Here is a 27,394-nt window from a genome sequence, read left to right on the forward strand (position 1 = left end):
TGTATCATTTTTAAGCTTGATACTAATATAAGGTAAAAAAGATGTCAAAAAGTTGAGCGAACAGGTAAAACCCCTGTTTTTGTACCTAATTTTTTTTTCTCTTAAAACATCACATGATCGATTGATTTTTAAATAGAGAAAATTGAATATGAAAATATATTTAGTCAAAAATTACTATCTAGGTAATTTTTGTCGCGTGAGTTTTTTTCGTTAGTTATTTTTTGCTCAATTTTTTTTTTCGTTTTAATGGAATGATGAAGTACATATACTATATTACTGTATTGCGATCGTCTTACGATTACGTAGTTAGGTTACCTTCGGCCATTTTGTATCGTACGATTGCTCTTTCTGTTTTACTATTGTACATGACCCTGAATTTATTTTGTTAAAGACTATTACTGGCGATAGTTATTAAATTGCGATTAATTTTAAACAAAAATTATATTTTAAATAGTTTGTAATAATTCTAAGTACTATTTTATTAATTATGTATTATCATAGGTAGAATATATTTAAATTTTATATTGTTAAAATTAAATTAGTAATGTCAAATCACACATTGTCAGGTAGTCAGCCAAGCTGTGAGGAAATTTCAGAATTAGAATCACCGAAACTAATGCAAGTTTTATTAAGTTTTTGTAAGAATAATGACAATTGTTTTGACACTGTAAAAAATGCTTTAAAATTTATACTTTTATTTTTTTATTAACTGAATTACTTTGTAATTGTTGATTAGGGGTCAGAGTTTAACAGACGAGCAATCCATTGGGCCAGAAATAGAAGATAATTCAAGGTCAATTCAAGGCTTTGGGTTAGATTTTTTACTTTACTTTTTTAATTAAAAAAAGGGATTTACACAAAGGCTTCTTTAGTTTATTTTTATGGTTTTTTTTATCAATGTGACTTTAAACAGCAGTTTTTATCATACTATGAACAGAGGTAGGGTACAAAATGATAAGAGAATCAACTTATTATTTTCACATATTTAAATGTTTAAAAATTTCCTAAACATTTTATTTAGTGTGTTTTTGATGCTTATTTGATAATCAATCTTTTTTTTTGTATATATCTTTATCCTCGATGTTGGAAAGTCGAATGCTCGACTTAAACATAGAGTAACATCAGTAACTCCGACCCAGTCTTGAGTTGACTTTGTCAGTTTGGGATATTATAAATTATAATTGCCAATAATTATACTGCTGATTAGGTGCTGTTTATACCGTTTATAGTGCCTTACTCAAGGGCGCTACAGCATGAGGGTAGGTGTAGTGTGGTGTAGCAAGTGTTCTTACCACTACACCACGCTGCCGGTATCTTGTTTTGCATTAGGTAATTTGGTGTTTATGATCCTAACTTAATAAGATTTTAACAATAGTTAAACCTATGTTCAGAGGTACTACTTCTGAAGAACCCGGTAGTCCTGCAGAAAATTCGGAAAGGTTAGATACAGATAAACCAGGAGGCTCAAAATTGGAACAAAATTCAATCCATGATTCAAGGTATTCTGTTATTTTTTATCTACAAATAACAATTCAGTTATTTTAAAATTTTGTTGTAAAAGAATTATTGATAACTTTTTGTGTATAAAAATGGTGTAAGTGCATAAAAATGTGCATAAAAATGGTGTACTTTTTTTGTAGTAAACTTAATTTGAAACTGGTTCAAAGTTCATTGAAACAGCGCAGCAGTAATTCCAATTTTTCACTGGGCGCTAAAGCTTATAACAAAGGGTATGGTATTATAAATTATCGTATATTTTTGATCTATCATTATACTTAAATTTGAAAGGCCTTATTCAGACCTACCCCAAAAAATGAAAATATTCATTTATAAAAACAGATAATTTTTAAAATTTTTTTAATTTTAAATAACAAGTTAAATTGGGATTGTTAAAAAAAAATTCGATAATTAATTTTTTCTTTGTTGTGCTTGGTCATGGGGTTGTTTAGTGATTCATGGGAAATTACCTGTTGGTTAATATTTCTCTTTGTTCATTAGATCAGACAACAAAAAGCTTTATAACCTTACTTTTAATGTATCAGTGTTTTTTAAATTTAATTTTTGTGCGTTTGGACATAATTTAAATCATTACAATAATAAATATGACAATAATGTGTTGGGAAAAAAATGACAAAATTAAATAAACGATTTAAAAAATATGCCTTAAATAATAATGTTTAAATAGGGTTTTCATAGTATTTTGCTTTTAATTGTTTTTTTAATTAGTTACTAAACAATAAATAACTTAACTTTATATAAATATGTTAACTTTTATCTTCAAAAATTATTTTGTTTATTGTATGCTTTTAATTATGAAAACTTTTATATTTTTCTAGAAGTTTTTCGGTTGGTGTTAAAAATGAATCAACAGTTACAGCTTCTCCATCGAACCAGCCAGGCACTTCTATTTGTGATCAACCACCGCCAAGTTTACGTAATTCAAGGTAATTTACCATAAACAACCATTAAAATACTGTTAGAATGGTGTAATGGTGTTAAGTTGGTACTATGGTGTTAAGTTGGTACTGCAACATGATGTAGTGGTAAGAACACATGAATTCAATCCCTACTGCTCTCATGCTGTAGCTGAGCCAGCGTTTAATCAGCAGCATAATTATCAGGCAATCATAATCTATAATATCCCAAACACAGGCAACTCGAGACTGGGTCGGAGTAACTGTTGTTACTCTATGTTTAGGTCGTGCATTTGACCTTTCCACATTGAGTTAAGATATATATAAAAAAATAAAATGACAATTAAATTAAAAAAATCAATATTTGCATTTTGTAACTCTTTTTTTTAATTAAGGCATGCATGTGTGCCAATGGGTTTATAACATTTTTTGGTACAAACTTGCCATTAGGTGACACATAAAAAGTACCATAAACAGGTTGTTGTTATATTTGATATTATTCTAATTTTTTTTTTCAGAAACCCATCTTCCCCACCCAGTTCTTTGGATTCTGTTCAGCAACCTGCAAAACCAAATAACCAGGAACTTATAAGGTAATTTATTTTCATAAATGTTAAGTTTTAATTTGCAATGTTATTTCAAAATTGTTAGCAATTATGTCAATTTAAAATTTAAGGTATTTTATATATCTGTTTTTTTGGGTTAGTTAATATATTTTAAATAAATACCTAAATTCCTACATAGTTAATCAATTTTTGGTAAAAGATTTAAATATGACAATTGTTATATTTTAACATTATGTTTCAGAAAAAATTGTTACGTTTTTAATTTTTTCTAATGTATAGCATAAACTTGACTAGGCTATAGGATAAAGCTGTTTTGGTGTGTTTACTCTGATTAAATATGACCCTTTAAGATTGATGTAATGTTTTATTAATAAAGTAGTTCTAATTCAATATAAATGATTTCATTCAGTTAGCAAACAATAAAATAAAAGTAAAACTGTGTACTTAATAATGTTGCAACATGTACTAAGGTGGTAATAATGTGATTGAATTTCCTCTTAAACAAATTTTAATTGTTTTACAAAAACATTAAAAAATAATTTTAAATTCAAGTTAAAAAATTAACATAATTAGCCCTTAAAAAATTTTTAAATAACAAAAACAAAACTAAAATTTGATTAAAAATTTCAAATTTAAACTTTGATTTAATGGTAGTTAATAATTAATGAATGTTAAAATTTTATTTCTGTTCTTAAATAAAACAAAGAATTATTAAAATAATATTTGTTATGTTGTAGTTGGGTTTTTAGACTGTGATATTCAATACATTGCCATTAAACCATGACTATTATATTCCTTTGTGTTGCAATTTATAAGTTACGCTATATAATAATAAATTGTACACTTATAAACATCCTAATAACAATTTCCAAATTGTTAAACTATGTTAATATTTATAATAAATAGTTTTAAAATATTAACTTGAAATGGCCTGCTTACAACCTTGCTATTTGTAAATATTAAATCAATATTAGGCGTATTAGTAGTGTGTTATAATCCTAATTAAATAAATGAAAATATTAACATATTTATAAATGTTGCGGTAAAGGAATACATGAAATATAAAAACTTCTTCAAGGATAAGTAAGTTAGTTGGTGGGTGTTGCTATGTTATTTTCTCACAAAGTTTTAAAAACACTTTATGAAAGCACATTCAATCTTTTGTTAATTTTGCATTTGGTGTTTGCATGTTAAACCGTTTTTTTTTCAATGGGAACAATTTAAAAAAAACGATAAACGAAATGATTTTTCACAGCACAGTTCGTGAATGGTAAACTTACTAACATGTTTTTTCAACTTTGTCGTTTTCAGGGGTTGGGTTGCTTTGGCCTGTAGTTTGTTTAATAAATATTAGCTTTTAATTTTAAAATTTAGCTAAAAAAATTATTATTAAATTATTTTTGAAAAACTAAAAATAATTCAATAAAAATTTTGTGCATAATATGGAACACATATTTTTAATAAATAATGTTGAAAGACTACTAAGAAATAATAATTCTATCTATGTAAGACTTAAACAAGATTTTATATTTTAATTAAGAAGGGTTAAAATATAAATGTTGTAAAAATTTAATTTATTGTGTTTTATGTTGTCAATAAATGTTGTTGGTCAAAAATTATCTTATATATTTATTAAGGATTTTAAAACAATTTTAATTATTTTTTTGAATTTTATTAACAACTAATTCATATTTATTATTTTAGTGAACTTGGTGTAGCTGAGAATAATTTGCTTCAACATTCAAGGTAAAAAAATCCATTTTTGTTATAAAAACAATTAAAAATATTTCATCCTAATTGTAGCAAAAAATTCCTATTTTTTTGTTATATATTTTTTGTGCTTAGTCGTGAACCACAGGCTGAAGGTATCTTGTCAGAAAATAATGAAATTCACCAAGCTAAAAGGTACACACCACAAATAGCATTTATTTTATTAATTTTTTAAAATTATTTCGAAGGTACACTTTATATAGAAATATCTATTAGCTTTTAATTTAAATTATTAAGATTTTTAATTTTGATTAGATAATAAATTATTTTTAACATTAATAATTTTTTTTTGCTATTTAGGTATAGGAAAATGTACTTTGTTAAAAAATTGTGTTTATATTAAATTTAATTATTATTGTGACTTAAGTAAGTATAGTTTTTCATTTTCAAAAAATATTTTTAATTTTATTATTGTTAAAAGTATCTGTTATATTATTACCTTTAAAGTTAGCAAAATTTTTGGTACCCTGTCTTATTTATTTTAAACTATCGTCCTACTAATTCAAATAAAAATTATTCAGCTGTTTATTTACAGGTATAAATTAGTTTTGATGTTTTTTTACAGTTAATAAAAGTTTTGCTATTTTTACACAGGCCAAATCACCTACCATTACAAACACAACACTCGTTGGGTGAAAACCCGCCAGAAGGATTTTGTTTGGATCATGTGCCACCTGGAGGACTTTCTAAAGACGAGGAGCCACTAGAAGAACCTCAAGTAGATGGGGATCTTCCAGAAGGTACTGCTATAGATAGTGGTCCTCCAGAAGAATCTTGCTCAGATAGGGATCATTTAGAAGAGCCTTGTTTGAATGGGTATCTTCCAGAGGGTCTTTCTATAGTTAGAGATCTTACAGGAGGCCCTTCTATAGATGGTGAGCCACCAGAAGACCCTTCTATAGATAGTGAGCCCCCAAAAGACCCTTCTATAGATGGTGAGCCACCAGAAGACCCTTCTATAGATAGTGAGCCCCCAGAAGACCCTTCTATAGATAGTGAGCCCCCAGAAGACCCTTCTATAGATGGTGAGCCCCCGAAAGGCCTTTTCCCAGATACAGTTCATCTAGGAGGTACTTCTTCACCTGATCTTTCTTTAAATGAGGATTCACCACTAACATCTTGCTTACATGTAAATGAGATTTCAATAAATGATGTTCGTAAATTGGTGAATCAAGGTATGAATAAAAGTTTAATTTTTAATTAAATTTGTACCAAGTTTTAAAGGGCCACTTGAATTTAAAATATTAATTGTAAACTGCCATCTTTCATTGTGCCCTATTTTATTTCATGAGTGTTCATTTAAATTTAATTTATTTTTAAAGATATATGTTCGGTTGCATCTTCGTCTTCTGAAACTCCTCGGCCTCTCAGTGTCACAACAACCACTAGCTGTCAACCTAACCCAACCAATAACTTGAACCCAGGTTCGGAAAATCATAATACCCAACCACAAGGTCCCCTCAATCCAAGACCAAATGAACCAATCATTACAATGCCTACTAGTGATGTCATAGGTAAATACATTGTATGTCATGATGTCTAGTTTTTATTTGTTTATTTTTATTTTAAGTTTAGTTAATTGTTAATTTAAATTAATTTAGAAATATCTGTTCATAATGAGCTAGAATTTGATGTCCATCCTTATGGAGCAGAGCCTTATTTTGGTGAGTAATATTCTTGATTTTTTAAAGAGTAATTCTTTAATTTTAACATTTTATTTTTGGTGTATAATTTTGAAATTTTGTTTAAACCTTATGATTTTTTTTGCAACTTAAATAATGTATTTATTTATTGTTTATAATTTAGTAATTTATTCATTTTAAATATGTAAATTTGTTCTGTTTTATAGACGAATGGGAGATGTATAGAGGCACGACTCCATTTTAAATGCATGGAGAACCTAAATGTAAAAAAAACTAAAAATATAAAACAAAAAAAGATTTTGTTTTAGTAATAGATTTAGTAAAATCTGTAAATAGCATTTTATCTTAAAACTTTTTGGTTTGAATATAACCAAAATATAAAATTTATGAAGTTTATTTTTTAATGCAGTTATGTCTAATATTCTATTTTGTTGTTGCATGCAGATCCACTGGGTCACAGTAGTTTATTTTTCTTTTGTATCCGTGTATTTGTATCGATAAAATATAGCATTAACATATACTGTTGGATGACTATATTGGTGTTAAATCAGTAATACTGAACTCTTGTTACTTCTTGGATAAAATTGGCAAAATCATTTTCTGTATATATGCTTTTCAAATCAAATTTTTTTTTATTATAAATGCTTTTTTTTATCATGTTGATATTTTAAAAATACTTAAACTGGATTTCAGTTTTTATATACAAGTTAACATAAACGCATGTAATGTTTTATTATTTATTTTAGTGAAACTAATATATTAAAAATTTTATTAATTACTTAGTATCAAATTTTTTGGTTAACTTACAATGAAGTTTTACTGTTTTATGATTTTAAATTTATGATGTTTATCAAATTTTTATTGTTTATTAGGATATTAGTTTTACTTAAATTTTTTTTAAAAGGTTGCAACTATTATTTTGTGCTTAAATTTTTAATGAAAATTTATAAAATAAGTTCAAATTTTTTTCTTCAAAAATTCAATTGTGCTTTTAGTTGTTTTTTAAATGATTTTGCCAATTGCTTGTAGCCTTTATGTTTAGATGATATTTTATGCCTAAAATTGCTTGTGGTTATGCTTGAAAAAATAAAATATACCAAAAAAAGCTTATTCATAAGTTGTGTTTTGTTAATAAAAAAAAACTTCAATAAATATTTTATTAAAATAAATTATACTGGTTAGTAAACTATACTTAAAAAAATTTATCTTTAACTGCAAAGTTTATTTTTTTGACAGCATAAAAAAAATGTTGACATTAATTCTGATATAACAACTTATTTTAATTCCCCATTTTTATTCGTTCATTTTCTCAGGGGTTAAATTTAAAGTTTCTTCCATTTTTTGCCCCCCATTTTTCTACCTTATGTTTTCCTCATTGCGTGTTCATAAAAATTTTATTTACGATCGTTTGCGGAACTACAGACGACATTTCACTTCTGTTTTTTGTTTTACGTGATTATTTTCTTCCAAGTTTTATTCAAATATGAGTTATGACCGTTGTGTTTAAATTCTTAAACTAAAAGTAACATTTAGGTAACTAACTTTGTTTTTAAGTCAATTCATGTAACAGTATACAGACTGACAGACCAGTCTGGAAAGTACGGCACTGTGCACGCACGAGATTTTTTTTATTAAAAAAAATGAACGCCTGGAATTATTGTTTTGCACGCCTGGTTTTAAAAAAAAAATGTGCACGCGCAGTACTGACGCCAAAAACACGCTAACATAAATCACGCGTGCACGCCTAGACCGGAAATTTTGGTACGCGTGGTCACGCATTTTTTTAAGCTTGCACGCACGAGATCTCGTCGAAAACTGCACTACTTTCCAGACTGGCTGACAGAACAAAGGTAAAATTATATGTTAAAAAAACTAAATAAAAATGATGTTTTTTTTAGGTTAGACCTTTCAATTAAGTTTGCTTATTTGTTAAATAATTGGGTAATGAGTTTAGGATTTTATGGTGGATTCCCTGGACCCCCTGACAACAATGAACAACAAAGTGAGGTGGGAATATTTAATACATTTTAAAACATTTTAGTGTAGTGGTTTGACATTGGGTTGTATCATAAGGTTTTTGGTTCAATCTCCACTGATCTTTTCGTATATATCTTTATCCTTGATGTGAAAAGGTCGAATGCGCGACTTAAACTTAGAGTAACATCAGTTACTTCGACCCAGTCTTAAGTTGCCTGTGGCAGTTTGGGATATTATAGAGACTATAATTGCCCGATAATTTAGCTGCTGATTTAGTGCTGGCTCAGCAGGAGTTCATACCGTTAATAGCGCAAAGTTAGACTATGTTTAGATTGTTAAGTTGATCTTCTTACATCAAGGATAAAAAATACTGAAAATTAAATTTTATTTTTTTAGAGTAATGAAGTTAATCAAAACATTCAGTCCAACTTAAACCCAAGTGCCAGTATTTTTAATCATGATGTAGGTTTCTACCCAGCTTCTAATCATTCTGGTAAACTTTTTCTAATTTTTACATTTCACAAATTTATAACAATACAACTTTATTTTTTGTTTAGAAAAACTGTAAAAGTAGCATTTAAAAAATATTTTGTAGTTAAAATTGATATTTACTATACAACATTTACCATTAAATAAATTCTTTCTTTTATCTTTTTTCAGGACTGAGATACCCTGGTCCCCAGTTCAATTCCCACCACCTGCAAACTAATGCTTTTTATTATGAACAACCTTATTTTAACCAAGTTTATGAACAGCCTTATTTACAAGGTGAGCATTTAAAAAATTTATTTTGGTGTTATGGCCTTTTCACATGACAAGGTAATGTTGCGTTGCATTGCGTTACGTAACTTTACGAGTTCTAGGGATTTCTTTTTAAAATTTTAATAAACAAAACTTAATAAAAGTATATCGCTTACGAGTCTTACGTAACTTACGCCAACTTTCGTCTGTGTAAACGGCTCTGTTTATTTTAAATGGTTGCCAAATCTTACATTAAGTTGCATTGTGTACGCCGTGTGAACCGGTTTTTAAAATAGTGTTTAGGGTGTGATTATAAATAAAAAAGACAATTTTATTCTTGTTTAACTTATTGAAAAATAACATCTTGGTGCATGGTGTATAAATTAAGAATTGACTTTAAAAAATAAAGTTCTGAGTTTGACCCCCACTGCTTTAATGCTGTATCATCTCTAGAGTAAGGTAATGTCACAATAAAAACTTTCTAAAGACAATCAATATATTATTCTAAAGCTCTCATGAATAAATGATATTCCAAACCACGAAAAGTGACCTCGAAACTGGGTCTTTTTATGTTAAATGATTAAATTTTATATTTAAGGTAATTTGCCAGCTTTTGCCCCACCCAATATGAACCAAGGGACTTCCCCTTTTTACCCGAACACAACAATCAACCCACAATCCCAAGCGCAGATGCTTTTTGAGCAAAATGATAATATTTCTTCAGCAAACGGGTAGGTTTTAATGTTCAGTTTATTTTTGTGTTATGTTTTATTAGGAAAAACCTGGGTTTACGGCATTATTTTAAAGTTATAATTGTTTTATAATTACATTTGTCACTTTTGGATGTTTCAAACCTAATGTTTTAAAAAATGCAATAATATTGTTTTTGACTTAAAAAAAAATTGTTTTAAAGTGTTATATTAGAGAGTTTTGTAATTATGTGAGTGATGTATATAGCACGTTAGTATGGTTGACACTGAATCATAAAATGGCTTTAAAACCTTTAAAAAATGTCTGTGGTACTTACAATTTAATTTTCAAAAATACTGGAAAATAATTAACATAAAAAACGAGGTTACCATATTTTTTGTGTGACGTAGAAAGTACTAAGTAGCGTAGTGAATGTATACAAGCTAGTACTTTCTACGTCATCACAAACAGGGCTTTCCTTTTCTTTTAATTCAATGTATTTTGTTATAAGTTGTCAAATACAAAATATAGGTGGAAATATTTAAAGTTAAAATCATTTTTGTGTTCATTGACACCAACTTTATTAATGTTTGAGTATAAAAATATCGCTAATATATGACTTTAAATAACCAAAAATTATTAAAAGATTATTATTGGATTTGATACCAAGTTAAATGATTTATTATTAAACTTCACTTTATTATTGAAAAAGAAACTAAATTAATCAATTTAATGAAATCCTAATCTAACAAAAGGTAAATTACCTAATTGTAAAAACATTGAAATTTCAAAAGGTTGTGCAATCCTGTTATGCTTGAGTTAGTTTACTTGTTAAACAAATATAAATTATACTTAAGTGTGTTTAGTTGGCCGAGTGTACATTTTGTTTACCTACTATTCTATTTTTAAAGTAAAAGGGTTTAGTATATGAAAGTTAATTTATTTTAATTAATTTTGTTTAATTTTTATTAACAGAGTTTTTTTAATTTAAAAATTCAGCCTAAGGCATTATGTAAAGTTAGGTTTTATAAAAAGGTAAATAATTAAATATTAAAAGTAATAAGCTTGTTTGTTTTATTTTTAAAAAGTTGGTTTTAGTATAATTTGGTTAATTTTTATATTTTTCACAATTTTTATTACGGTATTATTTTTTTAATTTATTTTATTTTTTATTTAGTAAATCTCGGAGGTTTAGTCGCCAAAGAACGAACAACAATCCAGTCTCAAACATCTCCTCCTTAGGAGCAAAAGTGGGAGGAAAAGAGGAGGACAAAGGGAGCTCGTCATCCATGAACGAACAACAAAATGTAAGCTCTACTGACATCAATTACAACAACAGTTTAAATAATATCATTACCAACATGATTAAAGAATACAGAAAATTACCAAACCAATTTGATGGTTTATAACTCGTCAATATTACTTTGTATACATGGCATTATAATTTATTTATGGCATAGTGTAGTGGTTAAAACACTTGGCTTTACAACAAAAGGTTACGTGTTTAATCCCAACTGTTTCCATGCTGCTAAACAGAACAAACTCTTGCCAAGCCAAAGCCAATTTGCAGTTTTATCATATAGAAAAGAGTAACAAATATTATAACAAATTTTTTGCCTAAATCAAATTTAATTTTTTACAGCGTCCAATTCGATTCAGTCATCAACGAGAAACAAAAAAAGGTAAAAATTGTTAAAAAACTTATTGAACAATAATCGATTATCTAAATTTTTCTCTAAAATGTTTTATCTAATTTGTACTAATTAATTTTGTTTAAAAATTTTTAATTTTTTTATATATTTAGTTCATTCTGAAAAAAAGAAATCAAAATCTCAAAATTCCTCAAAAACTAAAAAAGAAGAAAGTGAAAAGGTAATTAATAAATTGTTTATTTTGTTTATTAAAAAACTTGACTAAAATTATGCTGTTTTAATTCATTTTATTAATTTACATCATCATCATGGTATAGTAGTTAGAACATAAAAAAAAAACAATTAGCAGCTTAATTATCAAGCAGTTACAATTAATAATATCCCAAACTGACAAAGTCAACTTGAGACTAAAACTGGGTAACTTGTGTTACTCAATGTTTGGGTCTTAAAGTTGACTTTCCCACATCGAGGATAAATAAATATAAAAAATTACAAATTTATTAAATTTTTTGTTTAGTTATCAAACGACATGAAGGACTTAAACCTAAAAGAAGGTAAAAAAATCAAATTTTTAATTGAGAAAAATTAACAATTTACATAAAAAAACTATTTTGTGTTCAGGCAAGAAATCAAAAAAGAAGACAACAAAATTACCAAAGCACGATGGAAATCAAGCAAGTAAGTACTTTAAAGTATCTACTTTAAATAAATTGTGAATATATAATAAATTGTGGGTATAATTACATTTGTGATTTCCATTTTGTTTGTACTATATATATATATATATATAAAAGTTTTGGATTATTTGTACTTTCTGGTTTTCAAAAAAACTCTTGTACTTTGCGGTCCTAGCTAGTTCTTTAGCTAATTTTTTTACGCACTTAACTAGCCTAGCTATTTTTTTCCTGATATTTTACCGTCCTTGCTGATTCTGTTAGGTACAATGGATCCCAATTTTTTGTTGGCTATATTGTTTAAAAAAAACTCTGTTAATTAGTTTAGTTTATTAATAAATTTTTTTTAATAAAATGTGAAATTTTTTAAAACTTATTAATTTAATTTAATTTCGTCCCAGGTTTGTTGCTGGAACAACTTACAGATGGAACATACGAGTGTATGGTGTGTTGTGATCCCATCAAGCAATCCCAAGCTGTGTGGAATTGTCCGACTTGTTACAACTTATTCCACATGGGATGTATTAAGAAATGGGCAAGGTCACCAGCAGCCAAGATTGAAGGTCATTTGACTTTTTCATTTTTTTAAAAAATTTTTTTGATTTTTTGTAATTTTTTTTATAAGAATTTTAAAAATGTTTAAGTAACGTAAATTGAGGTAAGTTTTAAATTTGTCTTAAAAAATTACCAACTTTAAAGTCAAAAATTAAATAAACAATAATAAAGTCAGAAAAATAATCTGTTTAAAAATAGAGTTAAAATAAGATGTGAAACTAAAAACTTAGATTTTTACAAAGTTTTCTAAAAACAAATTAGAAAAATAATACATTGTTCTTTATGTCAGAAAGTTAATTAGAATTAATTAACTGATTTTAATTAATTATTTAATTATATTTCAGGTGCTGGTTGGAGATGTCCTGGATGCCAGAATGTTTCCCAAAAAGTCCCTTCCTCCTACCTCTGCTTCTGTGGACAACAGAGAGACCCCTTGTGGAGAAAAGGGGAAATGCCGCACTCGTGTGGCGAGGTTTGTGGTAAACAACGTAAGGAGAATAAAGATTGCAACCATCCATGTAACATGTAAGTTTTATAAAAAAATTATTTTTTGGTTTAAAGGTGTATATATAATAGCGCTTAGTAGAAGATATATAGGTGTATGTCCAATTTATAAGCCAACAAAATAAAAAAAAAATACAAGTTAAGAGTTGCAATCATGTTATGACAATTTAAATGCTGACCGTAGGGCTGGTTTTCAACTAGTATATTTGAATTAAATTGTTTTTTTTTAAATGGGACAAATTTTATCGTAAAGCAACTTAATTTACACTTTAAAATAAATAAAATTTTAATTTTGGGATATTTCATATAAATTAAAAGACTAAATTTTTAGATTTTGTAAATTTGCAGTAACACTTTTTTATTTTATAGTAAGATTTATCAAAAATATATAAAAAATATATATATAACAAAAATAATTTGATTTTTAAGAATTTGAGTCGAAAAATTAAAATTTAAAAACAGAAAAAATTTTAAATTTTTTAAAAGTTTGTGCCATCCCGGACCGTGTCCTCACTGTCCTGCTATGATCAATAAGAAATGTCGATGTTTAAAAACAACTTCACGAGTTCGATGCAGTCAACAAAATGCATTGAAGTGCAACCAACCTTGTGGAAAGTTGTTGAATTGTGGGGTTCATGTTTGTGAGGAGGTTTGCCATACTGGGAGATGTGAGAGTTGTATTGTCAGCTTGGACCAAGGTGGGTAAAATAAATTTAAATTGAGCACCACAAAGAAAATTAATTTTTGTATGCAATAAATGTTTTATCAGCACTATTTTAAAACATATAATGTTGTATTTGGAAAAGATATCCATTTTAACATGCATGTTATCCAACGTAATATGGCACTTTTTTTAGGATGCTAATTTAAAATTAGTGGAGTTTTGTTAGTTGGGCTTTTTCATGCAAATTTTGTTGTTTTTGATTGTAAGGATTTTTTAAAGTGTTTTATTTTATTTTTTTTGGAGTAAATCAAGGTTAATCTTATTTGAAAAATGCAAGTAAAAACCCCAAACTAAATATGCAAATTCTGTTTTAAATATTCACTTTTTTACCAGTTTATCAACTTTTTTTTGAAATTTTTAAATAAAACAAAAATATGACGATTCTTGTAACCAGTTTTATACAGTTAAATGATGCCATAACCGAGTACTCGGACTCGGCCGAGTATCGCGACAAAATACTCGGGCTCGTTGAATCCGAATAATTTGGATTTCAGCCCATCCCTAATTTTTACCTTTTTTTATCATTTTTTTAGAAATCTTTTTTGTCACTAGTAAAATTTACAATTTATATTTTTTTCAGTTTGTTTTTGTACAAAGAATAAGAGGACAATCATCTGTGGATCAGAAGACCATAAATATTCAACTAAAACTGAAGACAATATTGGATCATATTCTTGTGCTAATGTTTGTGATAAGTACGTAAAACTTTCAACTTGTTTTAATTTTTGTTTTTTAACTAATTTTGATTAAATTTTTAATTTAATAATTTTGTTAAAACCAATAATATATTAACTTGATGTATGTTTTGTCTATTTGTCAGTTTAAATACTTTTACATTGAACTTAAAATGATTTTTAATTGTATTTAAAATATTTTAAAGACTTTTAAATTGTGGAATTCACAACTGCGAACAAAATTGTCATTCTGGCGATTGTTCCACCTGCTCTTTACTGCCACAAGTGGTGGATTGTTGTCCATGTGGGAAAACAAAGTTGGTCGATATTTATTTGTCGAACAGTGAAGCAGTCAAGCGTGAAAAGTGTTCGGATCCAATTCCTACCTGCGAAAAGGTAAAGAATAAAATAAAATTTACAAAAAAAAAAAAAATATTTTTTTAAATATTTTTTAGATTTGTGAGAAAGAATTATCTTGTGGAGGTGATGAAAAACATTTTTGTTCCCTCCCCTGTCATTCTGGTGTGTGCAACCCCTGTAAGGATAAAGAAAGTGTTGTTATTTGCAGGTAGGGGGGGGGGGGAATATGTTATGTGTATATGTTATGTCTAGTTAAAAAAATCTGGCAATTTGTGGTGTGCAAATAAATTATTCTGGGTATATAGAAGTTGCAACCATATAACAAAAAGCAATTTAATAAATGGCCAAGCAAATAAAAATGCAGCCGGTGGAAATTTATCTAGTTAACATAAAAATTACTAAACCCAGTTTTTTAAAATAAATAAATTGTTTGCAGATGTGGAAAATCCGACAAGGAAGTCTCATGTGGTGAATATGTTGCGATGAAATCTTATATTTGTGATCGTCGATGTAATAAAAAGAGAAAATGTGGAAGACATAAGTGCGGGCAAACCTGTTGCACTGTTAGTAATTTAAACTAAAACCTGTTTTATTTTAAAAAGTTTTTAGAAATAATTTTAAATAAATTATTGAGTCTAATTAGACTAACAGTGTGGTGTAGTGGTCAAAACACCTGTTACACTACATGAGGTCCTGGGTTCGATTCCAGTAATCTCATGCTATAGTGCCCTTGAGTAAGACGTTATAAATGTTATAAACTCCCACTGAGCCAACACTTTATAAGGAGTAATTTTTAATAATCCAAACTGGCATAGAAAACTCGAGACTGGGTCGGAGTAATTATTGTTACTCCATTTTTGTCGTGAAGTTGACCTTCCCACATTGAGAATAAAGAAAAAAATATTAATATTACAACTCATCATAATAGAAATTAAATTTTTTTGTAGAACACTGAACATTTGTGCACCCAAATTTGTGGTCGAAAATTGACATGTGGCAAACATCGATGTGACGACACATGCCATCGTGGCACGTGCCACACTTGCTATGACGTCAGTTTTGACGAGCTGAGATGTTATTGCGAGGATAAAGTAATTTATCCTCCAGTACAATGTGGAACAAGGCCACCAGAGTGCGGTAGAGAGTGCACAAGGTTACATTCTTGTAATCATCAGAGTAAGTTTCAGTTATTAAAACTCAATTTTTTAATTTTTATTAAATTAAATAAAACTAAAATACATTTTCCTTATTTGGCTTCGAAATCTGGTTAAATTCTTAGTAGTTATTTGGTTTTAAATTTTAAATTAACAACATTAGTTTTTAGCAATTATTTTGTGATATGACGGTAAAAATAGTCAATAAATCAGTTTGTTAAAAAGAATATTTATATAAGATTTAAATTAATTCAAAAGGGCAAAGGGATTTGTAGAAAATTAAAAAGGAGAAATGATTGTGAGATTTTGTGTTAAGTAATGGCATCAGACTTAATTTTAATTGCAAATAAGGCCAACATGCTTGTGCAGCGATTGTTATTAAATTTACACACAGCAAATTTATTAAATATTGATTTAATTTCAGTCCGGCACACTTGCCACACAGAAGAACATTGTCCTCCCTGCGTTGAACTTGTTAAAAAACCTTGCAACTGTGGAAAGCAGACACGTGGCAGCATTATGTGCCATATTGACAATGTTTCATGTGGCGCGCCATGCAATAAAACCTTGGCATGTGGCCACAAGTGTCTTAAGATCTGTCACAAGTAAGTCATGTCTTCTGTTTTAGGTCTTAATTTCGTCATATCTGCTGGTTTTGTCACAAATTAGTTTTAAGTTTTTATTCTTTAGTTTAAGTTTTCATCACAATTTTATCATAACTTTTGTTTGCTACAAATTCGTTATTACCCCTGTTTTCACTACTATACCTTGTTGTGAAAATTACTGTTTCTGCAGAGGTCAGTGCTTAGAAGAGAATGAAAAATGTCAACAACCTTGTTCGATTATGAGGTCAGAATGCATTCATCCTTGTTCTAATCCGTGTCATCAATCAGAAAGTTGTCCAAACAGCAAGTGTAGAGCTATGGTAGGTACTTTTATTTCTGGGGAGGTAATTTTTCGGTGGGTAGGTACTTTTATCTGTGGGTGGGTACTTCTATGAGACACTAAGTGTTAAGGTAGGCACTTTTATCTACAGTACTAATATGAGACACAAAATATATGGCAATGGTAGGCACCTTTTAAATGTGGGTAGGTACTTTTATCCAATGCAATTGTAAGTCACGGTAAAAACTTTTTTTGTGGTTAGACACTTTAATATGGTATATATGTAATTCAATAGTTAAACCTTTCACCTGTGGAAAGGTACTTTTACAATATTCTAGTGCAAAGATAAATAATAAGTTGAATATATTGATGCAGGTAACACTAAGATGTAGTTGTGGATTAAGAGAGAAACAGACGGAGTGTTCAAACTCCTCTAATTATGACAACACACTGATGTTAAGATCTAAGAACCAAATCGATATCGGGAAGTTTTTACGACCTGGCACCAACAAAGGGTTGGTTATTAAAAATTTTGATCAATTATTAATTTTAAGGGTAAAATATTTTTTTATTAATCTTTTAACTTATGCCAAAAATTTTTCTTCTTTTTTAGAGTGCTTCCTTGTACGGAAGAGTGCAGTGTTGCCGAGAGAAATAAAAGATTGGCGGAAGCACTGGACATCAAAGATCCAGATGAAAGAAATAAACATGTTTACTCCGAGTTTCTGCTCAACATTGCCAAGTAAGTTATAAATATGCCGCCAAAAAAGCTTCTAAAGCTTCTGAATAATATAAGATCCAACGTAAATTCTTTGTAAATTATTGATTTTACTTCTAGATCTGACCCAGCTTTTATACGAACAATTGAGAAAGAAATGTTGAACTTGGTGGAAAGTGTCAAGTGGATGGGACTTAACAAACAAACCCATTCTTTTCCATCTATGAAGAAGGATAAGAGACAGGTGGGATAGAAAAAAGAATTTAACTTGTGATGGGTGGGATATAATTGCCAAGGGTGGGACTAGTTTTGAGGAAATTCAGGGGGGTAAAATATAGGTGAGATAGAAAAAAGGGGGGTTTAATTTACAAGGGTCACGATATAGTTTGGAAAATTTTAAGAGGATACAAAGGGATAAAATACAAATGATTTTTTTTTTTCCATGTTTTTTGGTAAATTGTTTTTTTTTCACCAGGTAATTCACGAACTAGCCACAGCTTACAACTGCAAGTCCGACAGTCACGACGTGGAACCAAACCGGAATGTTATCGTCACGGCAACCAAGGGTGTGGCAACTGTGCCACAACCCCTACTCAGTGATGTCATCATGAAGGAGGTGACATCGTTAGCAGGGGGAAAATTAGGGAGTGAAAAAAAACCCAAGGGGTAATTTAAAGAAATCTTAACTTTAGTTTTATTTTGAAATTTTATTTTTTTAAATTTTTTATTTTTTAGACGACTTTTAAGTTCTATAAGGTTGGTCTCCTACAGTTCATCAGGGAGTTCCCCACCAGGTAAACCCCCTTCCACAACTAAAACATCTTTTAATCAAAAAACAACACCGAGTTCCACCCCAGTGACTTCATCGTCACACCTCAGTGACTCACAACCGACGAGCAGTTTATCCCCATTAGCGAAAAATTTTAAAATGCGACCGAGCGTAACACAAAATGATGTTCCAGATAGTGGTTCTCGAAAATTATCCATGGAGAAGGGTAACCTAGCAACGGCATCCCATAATAAAAAAAGTGTTGTTAAGGAAAAAGCTGAAGATAATGAAATAGATTATTTTGATATGACTGAATAAGAAATTTCTTTAAAATTTGACTGCCATGAAATTGGATCCAATCCTTTAAGTTTGGGTTTAAGTTTATTAAATTTTATTTTAAATTGAAAATTGGGTGTTTAAATAAATTAAAATTTGGTTTAAAATAATGTTTTATTTTCTTCTTTCAGCATCTTATAATAGATTGATATGGTAAAGTTAAACTAAATTGTAAATACATTTGCAATCTCTTTTATAAAACCTCTTTGAATTTAAGGTTGTTTAACAATAATCTATAATAACCAATTTTATAGCATAAGTATACGTAAGCTAAAGCATCAAAATTTGAATTAAATCAAGTTAAACTTTTATAATGAATAAATTAAACTATTATAGTTAAACTAATATAAATGAATTAAATCAAGTTAAACTATTATAATGTAACATAAAATGTTGGGTATTTGTAATTATGTAAACTTAATTTTGCTTGCAATTTCGTGATCTGTTAGTTTTGTAATTATGAATATAAGAATAAATACTTGTACTGGAAAATTACTAATAAAAACATTTTGGTTATAAGATATCTTATTTGTTCGACTAGAATATTTTGAAATGCTAAATATAGAAGCAGCGTTTCTAAATATATCAAAAAATTTAACATTCCTTAGTTAAAGAGAAATTTTGTATTTTCACTATTGACCTATTTGAAGTCTTGTCAATAAGGCCAACCTACGCGGTTATGTGACGTCATTGCGTAAATAGATTTAAAAAATTTTTTTAAGTTTCAAATCAAAATTTGACTTTAATATAAGAACCGCAGTAGTTTAATAAACACATTTGTAAAATGTTTTTTTTAATATCAATATATAGAAAAGAAAGTTATTACATTTTAATTGAAAATGTGCGAAATTTTTAAACTTGATAATTTAAAAGAATCAAAATGTCTAAATAAACATTCAAGAAAAAACATTTCGCGAATATCTTTTTCAAAACAAAAGTTAGAACAATTTTATATTTCGAGTATTGACCTATTTGAAACCTTATCAGCGTAAACTACGTGGGGTCGTTGGTGATATGCGATTGTGCACTAAAATTTGCTTTTTCCTCAAAGCAATACCAGTCGTTTTTGTTGATTACAACCTGAATTTATTCAAAAAGTTTTTGCAAAAATGTTTTTCAAAAGGTTATAAAAACACATTGCACTCATAATTTATCGTTTTTACAACTTTAACAAAAAAAAACAAATATTTTTTTTGCAACTAGTGTGATCCTGACATTATATTATAGCAATTAAGCGGTATTAATCTATTAGCTACGATAGCTCACCGGTAAGCTTTCCGTACTGTATTCTAGATACCTTAGGTTCTAATCCCGGCAAAGCTTCAATAAAAAAAATATTTCTTTTTGAATCGAATTAGGTTAAAATCTACAAAAAGGGCAAAGCTAAATTTTTTTCTTTTTTTTTGTATGCAATATCATTGGCCAAAAATATCACGTGACTAAATTAAACCCAGAATAAAAATTTGCTGTAACTTTTGTTTTACTTAAAATTTTTGCAAAATGTTTTATCTTAAATGTTAGTTAGGCCAATGCGCGTCTAAAAAAATATAATAATTTAAGTTTTGAGATTTCATCAATTTTTAATAAAAGTGTCATAACTTTTATAAATATTAATATTTTGGATAAATATTTCGTAAACACGTTATTGGACCTGTGCGGTTTTAAGAAAACACTTATTTTTCGATTTAAAATTTTTTATTTTTTTAAAAATTTGTATGCAATAATATCATTGGCCAAAAATATCACGTGACCTAATTAAACCCAGAATAAAAATTTGCTGTAACTTTTGTTTTACTTAAAATTTTTGCAAAATGTTTTATCTTGAATGTTAGTTAGGCCAATGCGCGTCTAAAAAAATATAATAATTTAGGTTTTGAGATTTCATCAATTTTTAATAAAAGTGTCATAACTTTTATAAATATTAATATTTTGGATAAATATTTCGTAAACACGTTAATTGGACCTGTGCGGTTTTAAAAAAACACTTATTTTTGGATTTAAAATTTTTTATTTTTTTAAAAATTTGTATGCAATATCATTGGCCAAAAATATCACGTGACCTAATTAAACCCAGAATAAAAATTTGCTGTAACTTTTGTTTTACTTAAAATTTTTGCAAAATGTTTTATCTTGAATGTTAATTAGGCAAATGCGCGTCTAAAAAAATATAATAATTTAAGTTTTGGGATTTCATCAATTTTTAATAAAAGTGTCATAACTTTTATAAATATTAATATTTTAGATAAATATTTTGTAAACACGTTAATTGGACCTGTGCGGTTTTTAGAAAACAATTATTTTTCGATTTAAAATTTTTTATTTTTTTCTAAATTTGTATGCAATACCATTGGCCAAAAATATCACGTGACCTAATTAAATCCAGAATAAAAATTTGCTGTAACTTTTGTTTTACTTAAAATTTTTGCAAAATGTTTTTTCTTGAATGTTAGTTAGGCCAATGCGCGTCTAAAAAAATATAATATTTTAAGTTTTAAGATTTCATCAATTTTTAATAAAAGTGTCATAACTTTTATAAATATTAATATTTTGGATAAATATTTCGTAAACACGTTAATTGGACCTGTGCGGTTTTAAGAAAACACTTATTTTTCGATTTAAAATTTTTTATTTTTTTTTAAATTTGTATGCAATATCATTGGCCAAAAATATCACGTGACCTAATTAAACCCAGAATAAAAATTTGCTGTAACTTTTGTTTTACTTAAAATTTTTGCAAAATGTTTTATCTTAAATGTTAGTTAGGCCAATGCGCGTCTAAAAAAATATAATAATTTAAGTTTTGAGATTTCATCAATTTTTAATAAAAGTGTCATAACTTTTATAAATATTAATATTTTGGATAAATATTTCGTAAACACGTTATTGGACCTGTGCGGTTTTAAGAAAACACTTATTTTTCGATTTAAAATTTTTTATTTTTTTAAAAATTTGTATGCAATAATATCATTGGCCAAAAATATCACGTGACCTAATTAAACCCAGAATAAAAATTTGCTGTAACTTTTGTTTTACTTAAAATTTTTGCAAAATGTTTTATCTTGAATGTTAGTTAGGCCAATGCGCGTCTAAAAAAATATAATAATTTAGGTTTTGAGATTTCATCAATTTTTAATAAAAGTGTCATAACTTTTATAAATATTAATATTTTGGATAAATATTTCGTAAACACGTTAATTGGACCTGTGCGGTTTTAAAAAAACACTTATTTTTGGATTTAAAATTTTTTATTTTTTTAAAAATTTGTATGCAATATCATTGGCCAAAAATATCACGTGACCTAATTAAACCCAGAATAAAAATTTGCTGTAACTTTTGTTTTACTTAAAATTTTTGCAAAATGTTTTATCTTGAATGTTAATTAGGCAAATGCGCGTCTAAAAAAATATAATAATTTAAGTTTTGGGATTTCATCAATTTTTAATAAAAGTGTCATAACTTTTATAAATATTAATATTTTAGATAAATATTTTGTAAACACGTTAATTGGACCTGTGCGGTTTTTAGAAAACAATTATTTTTCGATTTAAAATTTTTTATTTTTTTCTAAATTTGTATGCAATACCATTGGCCAAAAATATCACGTGACCTAATTAAATCCAGAATAAAAATTTGCTGTAACTTTTGTTTTACTTAAAATTTTTGCAAAATGTTTTTTCTTGAATGTTAGTTAGGCCAATGCGCGTCTAAAAAAATATAATATTTTAAGTTTTAAGATTTCATCAATTTTTAATAAAAGTGTCATAACTTTTATAAATATTAATATTTTGGATAAATATTTCGTAAACACGTTAATTGGACCTGTGCGGTTTTAAGAAAACACTTATTTTTCGATTTAAAATTTTTTATTTTTTTTTAAATTTGTATGCAATATCATTGGCCAAAAATATCACGTGACCTAATTAAACCCAGAATAAAAATTTGCTGTAACTTTTGTTTTACTTAAAATTTTTGCAAAATGTTTTATCTTGAATGTTAGTTAGGCCAATGCGCGTCTAAAATATATAATAATTTAAGTTTTAAGATTTCATCAATTTTTAATAAAAGTGTCATAACTTTTATAAATATTAATATTTTAGATAAATATTTTGTAAACACGTTAATTGGACCTGTGCGGTTTTAAGAAAACAATTATTTTTCGATTTAAAATTTTTTATTTTTTTCTAAATTTGTATGCAATATCATTGGCCAAAAATATCACGTGACCTAATTAAACTCAGAATAAAAATTTGCTGTAACTTTTGTTTTACTTAAAATTTTTGCAAAATGTTTTATCTTGAATGTTAGTTAGGCCAATGCGCGTCTAAGTGAATATAATATTTTAAGTTTTGAGATTTCATCAATTTTTAATAATAGTGTCATAACTTTTATAAATATTATTATTTTAGATAAATATTTTGTAAACACGTTAATTGGACCTGTGCGGTTTTAAGAAAACAATTATTTTTCGATTTAAATTTTTTTATTTTTTTCTAAATTTGTATGCAATATCATTGGCCAAAAATATCACGTGACCTAATTAAACTCAGAATAAAAATTTGCTGTAACTTTTGTTTTACTTAAAATTTTTGAAAAATGTTTTATCTTGAATGTTAGTTAGGCCAATGCGCGTCTAAAAAAATATAATAATTTAAGTTTTGAGATTTGATCAATTTTTAATAAAAGTGTCATAACTTTTATAAATATTAATATTTTGGATAAATATTTTGTAAACACGTTATTGGACCTGTGCGGTTTTAAGAAAACACTTATGTTTCGATTTAAAATTTTTTATTTTTTTAAAAATTTGTATGCAATAATATCATTGGCCAAAAATATCACGTGACCTAATTAAACCCAGAATAAAAATTTGCTGTAACTTTTGTTTTACTTAAAATTTTTGCAAAATGTTTTATCTTGAATGTTAGTTAGGTCAATGCGCGTCTAAAAAAATATAATAATTTAAGTTTTGAGATTTCATCAATTTTTAATAAAAGTGTCATAACTTTTATAAATATTAATATTTTAGATAAATATTTTGTAAACACGTTAATTGGACCTGTGCGGTTTTAAGAAAACAATTATTTTTCGATTTAAAATTTTTTATTTTTTTCTAAATTTGTACGCAATATCATTGGCCAAAAATATCACGTGACCTAATTAAACCCAGAATAAAAATTTGCTGTAACTTTTGTTTTACTTAAAATTTTTGCAAAATGTTTTATTTTGAATGTTAGTTAGGCCAATGCGCGTCTAAGAAAATATAATATTTTAAGTTTTGAGATTTCATCAATTTTTAATAAAAGTGTCATAACTTTTATAAATATTAATATTTTAGATAAATATTTTGTAAACACGTTAATTGGACCTGTGCGGTTTTAAGAAAACACTTATTTTTCGATTTAAAATTTTTTATTTTTTTTTAAATTTGTATGCAATAATATCATTGGCCAAAAATATCACGTGACCTAATTAAACCCAGAATAAAAATTTGCTGTAACTTTTGTTTTACTTAAAATTTTTGCAAAATGTTTTATCTTGAATGTTAGTTAGGCCAATGCACGTCTAAAAAAATATAATAATTTAAGTTTTGAGATTTCATCAATTTTTAATAAAAGTGTCATAACTTTTATAAATATTAATATTTTAGATAAATATTTTGTAAACACGTTAATTGGACCTGTGCGGTTTTAAGAAAACAATTATTTTTCGATTTAAAATTGTTTATTTTTTTTAAAAATTTGTATGCAATATCATTGGCCAAAAATATCACGTGACCTAATTAAACCCAGAATAAAAATTTGCTGTAACTTTTGTTTTACTTAAAATTTTTGCAAAATGTTTTATCTTGAATGTTAGTTAGGCCAATGCGCGTCTAAAAAAATATAATAATTTAAGTTTTGAGATTTCATCAATTTTTAATAAAAGTGTCATAACTTTTATAAATATTAATATTTTAGATAAATATTTTGTAAACACGTTAATTGGACCTGTGCGGTTTTAAGAAAACAATTATTTTTCGATTTAAAATTTTTTATTTTTTTCTAAATTTGTACGCAATATCATTGGCCAAAAATATCACGTGACCTAATTAAACCCAGAATAAAAATTTGCTGTAACTTTTGTTTTACTTAAAATTTTTGCAAAATGTTTTATCTTGAATGTTAGTTAGGCCAATGCGCGTCTGAAAAAATATAATAATTTAAGTTTTGAGATTTCATCAATTTTTAATAAAAGTGTCATAACTTTTATAAATATTAATATTTTAGATAAATATTTTGTAAACACGTTAATTGGACCTGTGCGGTTTTAAGAAAACAATTATTTTTTTATTTAAAATTTTTTATTTTTTTCTAAATTTGTATGCAATATCATTGGCCAAAAATATCACGTGACCTAATTAAACCCAGAATAAAAATTTGCTGTAACTTTTGTTTTACTTAAAATTTTTGCAAAATGTTTTATTTTGAATGTTAGTTAGGCCAATGCGCGTCTAAGAAAATATAATATTTTAAGTTTTGAGATTTCATCAATTTTTAATAAAAGTGTCATAACTTTTATAAATATTAATATTTTAGATAAATATTTTGTAAACACGTTAATTGGACCTGTGCGGTTTTAAGAAAACACTTATTTTTCGATTTAAAATTTTTTATTTTTTTTTAAATTTGTATGCAATAATATCATTGGCCAAAAATATCACGTGACCTAATTAAACCCAGAATAAAAATTTGCTGTAACTTTTGTTTTACTTAAAATTTTTGCAAAATGTTTTATCTTGAATGTTAGTTAGGCCAATGCACGTCTAAAAAAATATAATAATTTAAATTTTGAGATTTCATCAATTTTTAATAAAAGTGTCATAACTTTTATAAATATTAATATTTTAGATAAATATTTTGTAAACACGTTAATTGGACCTGTGCGGTTTTAAGAAAACAATTATTTTTCGATTTAAAATTGTTTATTTTTTTAAAAATTTGTATGCAATAATATCATTGGCCAAAAATATCACGTGACCTAATTAAACCCAGAATAAAAATTTGCTGTAACTTTTGTTTTACTTAAAATTTTTGCAAAATGTTTTATCTTGAATGTTAGTTAGGTCAATGCGCGTCTAAAAAAATATAATAATTTAAGTTTTGAGATTTCATCAATTTTTAATAAAAGTGTCATAACTTTTATAAATATTAATATTTTAGATAAATATTTTGTAAACACGTTAATTGGACCTGTGCGGTTTTAAGAAAACAATTATTTTTCGATTTAAAATTTTTTATTTTTTTCTAAATTTGTACGCAATATCATTGGCCAAAAATATCACGTGACCTAATTAAACCCAGAATAAAAATTTGCTGTAACTTTTGTTTTACTTAAAATTTTTGCAAAATGTTTTATTTTGAATGTTAGTTAGGCCAATGCGCGTCTAAGAAAATATAATATTTTAAGTTTTGAGATTTCATCAATTTTTAATAAAAGTGTCATAACTTTTATAAATATTAATATTTTAGATAAATATTTTGTAAACACGTTAATTGGACCTGTGCGGTTTTAAGAAAACAATTATTTTTTTATTTAAAATTTTTTATTTTTTTCTAAATTTGTATGCAATATCATTGGCCAAAAATATCACGTGACCTAATTAAACCCAGAATAAAAATTTGCTGTAACTTTTGTTTTACTTAAAATTTTTGCAAAATGTTTTATTTTGAATGTTAGTTAGGCCAATGCGCGTCTAAGAAAATATAATATTTTAAGTTTTGAGATTTCATCAATTTTTAATAAAAGTGTCATAACTTTTATAAATATTAATATTTTAGATAAATATTTTGTAAACACGTTAATTGGACCTGTGCGGTTTTAAGAAAACACTTATTTTTCGATTTAAAATTTTTTATTTTTTTTTAAATTTGTATGCAATAATATCATTGGCCAAAAATATCACGTGACCTAATTAAACCCAGAATAAAAATTTGCTGTAACTTTTGTTTTACTTAAAATTTTTGCAAAATGTTTTATCTTGAATGTTAGTTAGGCCAATGCACGTCTAAAAAAATATAATAATTTAAATTTTGAGATTTCATCAATTTTTAATAAAAGTGTCATAACTTTTATAAATATTAATATTTTAGATAAATATTTTGTAAACACGTTAATTGGACCTGTGCGGTTTTAAGAAAACAATTATTTTTCGATTTAAAATTGTTTATTTTTTTTTTAAATTTGTATGCAATATCATTGGCCAAAAATATCACGTGACCTAATTAAACCCAGAATAAAAATTTGCTGTAACTTTTGTTTTACTTAAAATTTTTGCAAAATGTTTTATCTTGAATGTTAGTTAGGCCAATGCGCGTCTAAAAAAATATAATAATTTAAGTTTTGAGATTTCATCAATTTTTAATAAAAGTGTCATAACTTTTATAAATATTAATATTTTTGATAAATATTTCGTAAACACGTTAATTGGACCTGTGCGGTTTCAAGAAAACAATTATTTTTTGATTTAAAATTTTTTATTTTTTTCTAAATTTGTATGCAATATCATTGGCCAAAAATATCACGTGACCTAATTAAACCCAGAATAAAAA

At 26.8% G+C, this 27,394-nt stretch overlaps 2 protein-coding genes across 5 annotated transcripts; both read left to right on the plus strand.

The window, feature by feature from the left end:
* Positions 1 to 10: 10 nt before the first annotated feature.
* Positions 11 to 7,503, plus strand: LOC145741908 (uncharacterized). 3 transcript variants are annotated; one of them, XM_082559593.1, is made up of 13 exons: positions 11 to 64; positions 567 to 618; positions 737 to 811; positions 1,392 to 1,499; positions 1,641 to 1,730; positions 2,337 to 2,444; positions 2,933 to 3,007; positions 4,685 to 4,726; positions 4,826 to 4,885; positions 5,345 to 5,925; positions 6,073 to 6,264; positions 6,352 to 6,414; positions 6,600 to 7,503. In XM_082559593.1, coding segments are annotated over exons 2-13 (1,434 nt in total). In that variant the 5' UTR covers positions 11 to 64; positions 567 to 616; the 3' UTR covers positions 6,638 to 7,503. The 3 variants fall into 3 exon arrangements, with proteins under 3 accessions (XP_082415719.1, XP_082415720.1, XP_082415716.1); XM_082559594.1 differs by lacking the exon at positions 11 to 64 and adding an exon at positions 179 to 196 and having other exon boundaries at positions 571 to 618; XM_082559590.1 differs by lacking the exon at positions 11 to 64 and having other exon boundaries at positions 247 to 618.
* A 762-nt stretch (positions 7,504 to 8,265) lies between these two features.
* On the plus strand, positions 8,266 to 19,266 carry LOC145741282 (transcriptional repressor NF-X1-like). 2 transcript variants are annotated; one of them, XM_082558845.1, is made up of 24 exons: positions 8,266 to 8,400; positions 8,767 to 8,863; positions 9,031 to 9,138; positions 9,710 to 9,842; positions 10,979 to 11,108; positions 11,444 to 11,483; positions 11,606 to 11,673; positions 11,971 to 12,007; positions 12,075 to 12,131; positions 12,529 to 12,690; positions 13,027 to 13,207; positions 13,673 to 13,884; positions 14,491 to 14,605; positions 14,791 to 14,980; positions 15,040 to 15,152; positions 15,381 to 15,507; positions 15,892 to 16,120; positions 16,523 to 16,703; positions 16,894 to 17,023; positions 17,359 to 17,498; positions 17,597 to 17,725; positions 17,822 to 17,945; positions 18,177 to 18,367; positions 18,437 to 19,266. In XM_082558845.1, exons 1-24 carry the CDS (start codon positions 8,338 to 8,340, stop codon positions 18,786 to 18,788), a joined length of 3,309 nt encoding a protein of 1,102 aa, XP_082414971.1. In that variant the 5' UTR covers positions 8,266 to 8,337; the 3' UTR covers positions 18,789 to 19,266. The 2 variants fall into 2 exon arrangements, with proteins under 2 accessions (XP_082414971.1, XP_082414972.1); XM_082558846.1 differs by lacking the exons at positions 8,266 to 8,400; positions 8,767 to 8,863; positions 9,031 to 9,138; positions 9,710 to 9,842 and adding an exon at positions 10,778 to 10,836 and having other exon boundaries at positions 18,437 to 19,265.
* Positions 19,267 to 27,394: the final 8,128 nt, after the last annotated feature.

This window comes from Corella eumyota, chromosome 2, assembly GCF_963082875.1.
Source record: "Corella eumyota chromosome 2, kaCorEumy4.1, whole genome shotgun sequence".
Taxonomy (NCBI): Eukaryota; Metazoa; Chordata; class Ascidiacea; order Phlebobranchia; family Corellidae; genus Corella; species Corella eumyota.

Bases quoted from the DNA above. Each gene is read 5' to 3' on its own strand.
- LOC145741908 (XM_082559590.1), top strand. From the start codon at position 545: ATGTCAAATCACACATTGTCAGGTAGTCAGCCAAGCTGTGAGGAAATT. The intron at 3,008-4,684 runs GTAATTTATTTT...TTATTATTTTAG, and splicing joins AATAACCAGGAACTTATAAG to TGAACTTGGTGTAGCTGAGA. The intron at 6,415-6,599 runs GTGAGTAATATT...TCTGTTTTATAG, and splicing joins TGGAGCAGAGCCTTATTTTG to ACGAATGGGAGATGTATAGA.
- LOC145741282 (XM_082558845.1), top strand. From the start codon at position 8,338: ATGAGTTTAGGATTTTATGGTGGATTCCCTGGACCCCCTGACAACAAT. The intron at 8,401-8,766 runs GTGGGAATATTT...TTATTTTTTTAG, and splicing joins ACAATGAACAACAAAGTGAG to AGTAATGAAGTTAATCAAAA. The intron at 12,008-12,074 runs GTAAAAAAATCA...TTTTGTGTTCAG, and splicing joins GGACTTAAACCTAAAAGAAG to GCAAGAAATCAAAAAAGAAG.